The sequence below is a fragment of the Temnothorax curvispinosus genome, unplaced genomic scaffold (assembly GCF_003070985.1).
Source record: "Temnothorax curvispinosus isolate PA1 unplaced genomic scaffold, ASM307098v1 QBEX01012820.1, whole genome shotgun sequence".
Taxonomy (NCBI): Eukaryota; Metazoa; Arthropoda; class Insecta; order Hymenoptera; family Formicidae; genus Temnothorax; species Temnothorax curvispinosus.
Window position 1 is genome coordinate 1 of NW_020222600.1, and position 1,100 is coordinate 1,100.

At 35.4% G+C, this 1,100-nt stretch overlaps 1 protein-coding gene across 1 annotated transcript; it reads left to right on the top strand.

Annotated features, from left to right (window-relative positions):
* The first annotated feature begins 8 nt into the window (after window positions 1–8).
* LOC112462834 lies at window positions 9–789 on the top strand. The gene is made up of 2 exons (XM_025028888.1): window positions 9–413; window positions 512–789. The coding sequence occupies exons 1-2, from the start codon at window positions 58–60 to the stop codon at window positions 711–713; spliced, it is 558 nt and encodes a 185-aa protein (XP_024884656.1). The 5' UTR covers window positions 9–57; the 3' UTR covers window positions 714–789.
* Window positions 790–1,100: the final 311 nt, after the last annotated feature.

Genomic DNA, 1,100 nt, shown 5'->3' on the forward strand with positions numbered 1-1,100 from the left:
GACTACATCGAAGCATACGGAGAACAAGATCAAAATGAACGTCAGTCTGTAGAAACAATGTCCTTTGAAAGAATTGTTTCTCCATTATTACCTCCTCATCAAAGATGTGCTAGCCACACTCTGCATTTAGTTGCAACAACTGATATCTTGAATGGTATTAATTCACTGGAAAATGTTAAATTATTGTACAACGATATAATCAAGAAATGCACGAGTTTGTGGAACTTGACGAGATCTCCAAAACAATATGAAATCATGGTCGAAATTTTGGAAGAAGCACTAAAACGACCCGTTGCTACGCGGTGGAATTCATTGTTTGACTGTTTGAAACAACTCATAAAGTTGAAAGACAAACTCTTGATCTTGTGTGTTCAATTAGAAATTGCAGATCCTTTAACAACGAGCGACTTTATGTAATTTTTTAGAAATTAATATACATATACATAATTTGGAATACATGCAAATAAAAATTTTTCAACTGAATTGTGAATATATTATTAAAATTTTATAGATTTATAGAGGAATACGTCAAATGCACTGAGCCAATCGCAGAAGCACTTGATACTCTTCAGGGTGAAGTTAATGTCAGCTATGGTTACTTGTTACCAACCATTATTTCCACTAAGAATAAATTGCAGAAAGTAATCAACGCAAATTTAATTTATTGCACAGCACTAGTTAATTTATTAATAACGAGTTTGGAAAGAAGGTAAATGCAATTTATCTCTACAATAAATTTCATTCTTGTAAGGGCGTCGGTGTGGTCTAGTGGTAGAGCGCCAGACTCGTAATCTGAGGAACCAGGTTCGAGTCCACTAGAGCCATGTAACATGGAAAAGTTTTTTTCCGAAAAACCGCGCCCCTCCGTGCAAGATGCGGAGAAAACTGGGCTCCGTCTTTCGGAAGAGACGTTAAACCGTTGGTCCAAAGCAGGAAACAGTAAGGTAGTGAATGAATTGGAGGTTAGGGTTGGGTACGTCCCTTCAAAACGCCCTTTAAGGCCCCTTGGGGTATATAAAATAAAATTCTTTATCCTTTTTTTAAATTTCATTTTTGTAACAATAGAGATGTCATTTCTTAAAAAAAATTTTTTAAACCAT